General features: G+C 38.5%; 1 protein-coding gene across 3 annotated transcripts in view; it reads left to right on the top strand.

The window, feature by feature from the left end:
• LUC7L (LUC7-like) overlaps positions 1 to 6708 on the top strand; it is a 32606-nt gene that overhangs the window by 4106 nt on the left and 21792 nt on the right. For all 3 annotated transcript variants that reach the window (XM_006766138.2, XM_006766136.2, XM_006766137.2), the window contains one exon: positions 3560 to 3658. In XM_006766138.2, coding sequence (XP_006766201.1) covers positions 3560 to 3658 — 99 coding nt within the window. The remainder of the gene's footprint in view (positions 1 to 3559; positions 3659 to 6708) is intronic.

Genomic DNA, 6708 nt, shown 5'->3' with positions numbered 1-6708 from the left:
GGACTGGTGTGAGTTGGGGGAGGGAGGCAGAGGCTGTGGAATCATTTGAGTTATGAGAAGCCACGGACTGGAGTCACTCCTGTGTGAGGTTGGGCAGGGGCACCTCAGTAGAAGGAGTCTGAGGAGGAGCAGACTGAGGAGAAGGAGAAAACCCAGGAGACATGTTCATGTGAAGATGCAAATCTCAAGAGTTGCCGGGGATCGATTAGGACAAGGATTGGGAATTCAAATGGAGGTTGTAGTAAAGGTTGAGCCTCATTGGGTGTGGGCTACATGGAAGTGGAAGGTGAGGGGTAGAGTTGAATGATGGGTCTTATGGGGAGTTTGTGTTAAATTGGAATGATTATAATTCTTTAGAGTGGAGCTGCAAGATGAACGGGGTTATAACCGTCAGCCTGCTAAGGGCTACGCCAGGCCCACATTTTTGTTCAAAACTATATCCTGTCATTGGGGTAAGGCACAGAGGAGTGGAAGTAATAATTGTATTGGGGCCTAATGGAAAAATACAGTATTGGTTAGTAAGTTTGGGAGAGTAAATAGCTGGGGGGAAGGTAGTATAACTTGTCTCAGTGGAAGAACTTTGTTTTCCAAAGGTTCTGGAAGAAACCTTTAATGTCTTTTCCTGTTAGCAGTGTCAGAGCACTAGTGAGTACACAGGTGTTTGTGCAGTAAAAACCGTCTGACAGGCTGGATTTAACAGCCACTTGGGATATTTTGGAAAGACCTAAGGAGTGTGGTGTTTCAGTTGTTTGGTATTTAGCTGCCAGCGTAATTGGCCAGTACTTCCCTGCCTCCTTGGCAAAGCGGAAAAGATACTTCCAGAGAGTAACCATGGCACCCAGGCCTACCCTCCGCTTACTTTAGCTTGAGGGCTCTCACCCAAAGGAAGACGACGGTGAGTTTTGCTTCATTTGTGGTTCCCTAATGTAAAAACTTCCTTGGCATTTGGAAGTTTTTAGAGTGGAAATTGATTTGCACTTAAAATTCTTAGCACTTAAGGTTTTAGTGCTTCCTGTGGTAGTTACTTCATTAGCTTTTATTTTATTTTTTTTAAGAGAGTGGAAGGGAGAAAGGGAGGGACAGAAACATGGGTTGGTTGCCTCCTTTACACTCCCCGATGGGGATCTAACCTGCAGCCCAGGTACTTGCCCTTGCCTTTGACCAGGAATCGAATCCTTGATCCTTTGGTGAGTGGGCCAATGCTCTAATCCAGTGGCCGGCAAACAGCGGCTCTCGAGCTACATGCGGCTCTTTGGCCCCTCGAGTGTGGCTCTTCCACAAAATACCGACTTCTGCGCATGGGCCACGAAGCTTCAATCACACTGTACATGTGTGCTCGCACGTGGTATTTTGTGGAAGAGCCACACTCAAGGGGCCAAAAGCCGCATGTGGCTCGAGAGCCGCAGTTTGCCGACCACTGCTCTAACCACTGGCCAGGGCAAGACTTCTTTAGCTTTTAAGTATTTCTGATAGCTGCCATTAATTTTTCAGCTAAAGCACATAGTTTCATTTGTGAAATCTTATTTGGTACTTAAAAGAGTGAATGAAGCAAAGGTCAGCTTTACAGGGACAGTGATTCTAGTTGCAACTTTGGCTTCTAGAACCACTATTGCTCTACCTCTAGATCCCCTGTGTAACCAATATATATAAGCTATATATGACTTCAGAGTAAGAATAATGAAGGAGAAAGAGGTTTTAGCATTTAAATGTAAGAGTCAATCTTTGGTAGAAATGAAGATAAACTCCACACTAGGCAGCTCACTCATTATTACTGTCACTGGTGATATTGAAGGGGATATATATATTTATTTATTTTTATATACTTTTATTGATTTCATAGAGGAAGGGAGAGAGATAGAAATATAAATGATGAGAGAGAGAGAGTCATGGATCAGCTGCTTTCTGCACACGTGACATGTGCCCTTGACCGGACTCAAACCCAGGACCTTTCAGTCCACAGGCCGACGCTCTGTCCACTGAGCCAAACTGGCTAGGGCTGAAGGATATTTTGCTAGTGAGCATAGCACATACCTTCTGTGAGATAGGGCCCAAGAGCCAGGCACTGTGAGCCTCTCTAATTTTCTTAAAATGTTATGATTTTTTTAACCCGTGAAGGTTTTGATATCATTATGAACACAGTTTGAGCTCAAAGGAGTTCTGGGTCCCATCATTTTTTGTTTACTAGTTATGAGTTGTCTCATTGGATGTTGGTTTTTGTTAACTTGAACTCTATCACTTGGTAAGCATGATTCTCAGCATACGAACTTCCCTGTTGCTGTTTAGATGTCAGAGGCGGTGTTTGTGTCTGTGCAGTCTTGTACTCAGGATTTAGATAAGAACTGTGCAGGGTTAATTGTTCTACATGTGCTTAAAACACATAATAGCACACCAGGCTAATCTTACTGTAACACAGGTGATTTGTTTAGTTAAAGAGCCTTTTGTTTCTCAAAGGGACAACTGAGTGGCCCATTTATATGTCCAGGGTCATTTACCAGGTTAGGAGAATGGAGGACTCATTTGGCTATGAATCGGCCCATTCTGCTTTATTCCCTTTGGTATACTAAGTGCTACACAAAAGCCAAGTGTTAGGTTGTGTTGTAATTGCCAAAGCCTGATTTCTGTCTGCCCTTTCCTTTCCTTGTCTCTGCAATTTGAGCATCTTCAGTAGTAAAGATTGCATGAAGGAATGCCTAGAACAGGGTTGGGCAACCCCTAGCACACGTGCCAAACAGGGCATGCAGGTAACTTTTGCTGGCACGCAATCTCATAAGAGGAGTAGCCTGATGGATGAAAGTAGTAGCTCGTGCATATCTCTGAAGGTCACGAAATATAAACCTGATATAAAATCTCTGTCATCAGCTATGCAGCAGCAAAAGTCCCACTGATAATATCAAACTGAGTCATAAAGTTTTCTGTCGGACTATCAGTGTGCATGTATACATTAAAAAATAACTATTTTTCGTCATCACAAACTGTTTTTGTCACTCGAATGAATTTTATTATTTCTTCAAGGTTCTTCACATATGTACACCTTAAGAGGTATCAAGTAGGTGTAACATGTTCTCAAAAAATTAGGGTTGGCACGCAGAAGAATTTTGAGTCAGAGATTTTGCTGGTTTTGGCACGCACTCACAAAAAGGTTGCCCAGCCCTGGCCTAGAACAAGAAGCTTGTTGCTGTCAGGACACTCGGGTTTTCTTGCTTCTTTCTTGCCACCCCCATCCCCAATTCTGCTATTAAAAAAATAGACATTTTTTTCTGTGACTGATGCAAAAATAAAATTGGCAAAATTTATTAATGTAGTTTTCATTTGTCCAATTATCTCTGGGTCTAAAAGAGATATAAACCTTTACACTGTTAAATGCATCAGTTCTGAATATCATGTAGTCACCGTGGTAAAAGAAAAATAAGGCTTCTCAGCAAAATTCTATTTCTTAATTTTCTTATGATAGATTAGTATTCAAAAAAGTATTGTTTATATTGGTGACAGTTGAGACACCAGAGCATGTGCTTTCTAATGGGTAGATGTTTGTGTGTAAACTTCTGTTTGTTTCTTACAGCGCATGGATTTAGGAGAATGTACCAAAATCCACGACTTGGCCCTCCGAGCAGATTATGAAATCGCAAGTAAAGAAAGGGACCTGTTTTTTGAATTGGATGTAAGTTTTATTTGGTGTTCATTAGTCCCTATTGTGAAGAGCCAAATATTGAACTAACAGGAATAATGCAACATATGTAAGTTATGAAGCAAACAAAATAGATACTTGTTATTCCATCACTCTAGCTGAGGACTGGAACGTGGCCAATACCATTTTGTGTCTGCCTGTGTGTCTACCTCCCCAACACTATTCTATATTTTGTGTGTGTCATTTCCTTTTAAAAATATTTTTATAACATATTTTTATGATTCCTTGAAGATTATGTTTATTTTTTCTTGTTTTAGAGGCTTTATATAAATGGTTTCATAGTGTAGACAGTTGTTAATAACTTTTTTCATTCAATATTGTGTTTCTATTTACCCATTTTGGCTGGGTATTGTTTGATTTCATTGTTGATTGAGTATTGCCCAACTATCCATTCTTGATTCATACACAAAATTAGTGGGGTTTTTTGCTATTATGAAGAGTATAATGAATATTCTTGAATATCTTCTTGGTGCATGTGTACAAGGATTTTTCTAGGATATATTCTATTATCTAGGATATATTCCTAGGAGAGAGAGTTGGTAGTTTATAAGGGATGCACATGTTCATCCTTTCAAGATAATTCTTTTCTTTTTTTCTCTCTATTGTTTGATAAAGTGGCTGAATCAATTTACACCCACAATAGCAGTGTATACATCCTCACCAACATTGGTATTATCAGACTGTTAAATTTTTGCAATTTATTGGTTATAAAATGACATTTCACAACTTTTGTTTATTATTTTCTTCCAAAGAAACCTGTTTAAAACTTTTTTTTTTCTGAATTTGTCCCCTTTTTCTCTGTGATACCCTGAATATGATAATCCATGCTGCATGTCAGTTTATGTACTGTGATTCCTTCCATGCTACTACAACCATTGTAATACCTTAGATTTTCCCCCTTTAAGGCCAGTTTTTACCCCTCTCCTTTTGAGAATGCATGATTTAGAGTTGTTTTGTTTTAATTTATTTTTCCTCCTAATCCTCCAACACTATTATGAGCAGCAGTCATTAGAAGGGTTTGATGCCATTCAGTTTCCTGAGTTGAAGACTGTGAAGGAAGCCAGAGAAAAATGAAACCCAAGGAAAACATTTTTCCCCTCAAGGACATGTTAAAGGATATATTGTTACTGGAGTAAATTCTGGTTAAGCCAGTAGTCTTAAAAAGTGATTAGAATGAAGAATTTTTTTTTTTCAAATATATCCTTTAACAGCAGTGTGCTCTCAGCATTGAATCTTTGAATTAACAAAAAATGTCTAGCAAAAGCTCAACTAACAGATGGGACTTGGAAATGGTAATTTTCTATATTAGTTTTAATTCTTCAATAACCTAAAGATGATTATATAAAGAGGCTATTGCCGAGGGACATCAGGTTTTAGTAAACTGATAGCTATAGAGAGGTATAGGTTGAAATGTCAGTTTTATTTAGTTAATGTAATGTATCATTTAGTTAATGTATTAGAAACATTAGCATTTATATCAAGTCAGAAGGTCAGTGTACTTTTTAAATGGACTGATTAATGTCAGAGACTAGGTAGAAGAAATTGAGACTACAGAAAGTGATTGAAATATAAGTAGTAATTTAGTTTATTATGAAGGGTATGTGTTCAGTCAGAGTAGAGAAGATGGGTTTTTAATGAACAGTGTTGGAAACTGTGGATTAGCCAGTTGGAAAAATACCAAGTTGGAGCCCCAAAAAGTTAATTTTGTTTTTGTCATCTTCAGATGTTATAAAGCCTAGAAGCTATGAGAAAGATGGATGCATTAGTCTATATGAAAACTTAAAATACTATCTTATGAAAAATTCCCATATATAAGATAAGACAAACTGAGGCAAAATATTTGTATATGTGATGATGAGCTAGTTTCCTTTATACAGTAGGTCTTCTGTGACTTTAGTGAAATGATGTAAAAAGAAACCAATTTTGCCATAGGCTAATAGTAGATATAAGCAAGAGTAAAGTTCCTATAGCATCTCATGGATGTTGAATGAAATGATTTTATTCGAGGACCTGCTATATATATAAAATTCATCATGATTGACATTGCTCAATAGAAAACGGGCGCCGAGCATTTCCTAGCAGGCATCAAATCCTATAACAGGTGCTTACCTTCACTCAGAACTAAAGAGATGGGGAGTTAACTAATCCTGATACACCTGGATCTCAAGTATCTCAAGGTGTGAAAACACGTTCTACCAGTGCCAGTTGTGAGAACCCTTGCATATGTACTAAGATAAATTTGCTCCAGAATATTCTTATAGCATTATAACTGCAGAAAGCAGGATCCAAGAAGACTTCCCTCAGTAAGGGACTGGCTAGATTAGTGGAATGATCTATAACTGTGAAAAGAGAATTGAGGTAGTTCGGTGTATGTTGATGTGCAATTACCTCTAAGATTAAATAGAAGAGCAAAATGTGGTATGATGCTTCCATAGTGTGTTTTATACTCCGTGACATGGTCACTCTTGTCTTAGTTGGAGGGCCAGAACAGGTCAAAAGACCTTTTAGTGCTGTGTGAAAATTTACTGTAAGCGGGAATTACTTTTTCTTTTAAACCACCCCTCCCACTATCTCCTTAAAAATAATTTGACATTATAGAAATCTTATATTAAAATGTTTGATAACCAGTGCTGTGAACACATGGAAGGGAGGCCTCCTGTCCTGAAGCATGAATGGTAACTTGGAGCAGACGTCTTTGTAGAATGGCAGTCTTGTCAGGAATTGTCAGCATGTCCAGTGAACATATATTGTGTGCTCCTCCCAGAACTCTACAACTGGGAAGGTATCTTGGGGATTTGCACAGATGAGTACACAGAAAAGAGGCTTGTTGCAACTTTTTTCAGGGGGAAGAAAAGAAGCTATGATGAAACTATTAATGGGGGGTTGGTACACAAATTGTGGTCCTATCATTCTGTTTCGTGAAGTTTTAAGTAGGTATCTCTTGAGTACTAGGGAGATTTTACCTTAAAAGGTTTTTTAGTAATGGCTTTATTTTTTTAAATATATTTCTTTTTTTCAGAGAG

This window comes from Myotis davidii, unplaced genomic scaffold (genome assembly GCF_000327345.1).
Source record: "Myotis davidii unplaced genomic scaffold, ASM32734v1 scaffold100, whole genome shotgun sequence".
Taxonomy (NCBI): domain Eukaryota; kingdom Metazoa; phylum Chordata; class Mammalia; order Chiroptera; family Vespertilionidae; genus Myotis; species Myotis davidii.
This window is presented reverse-complemented; position numbering and strand designations above follow the sequence as displayed.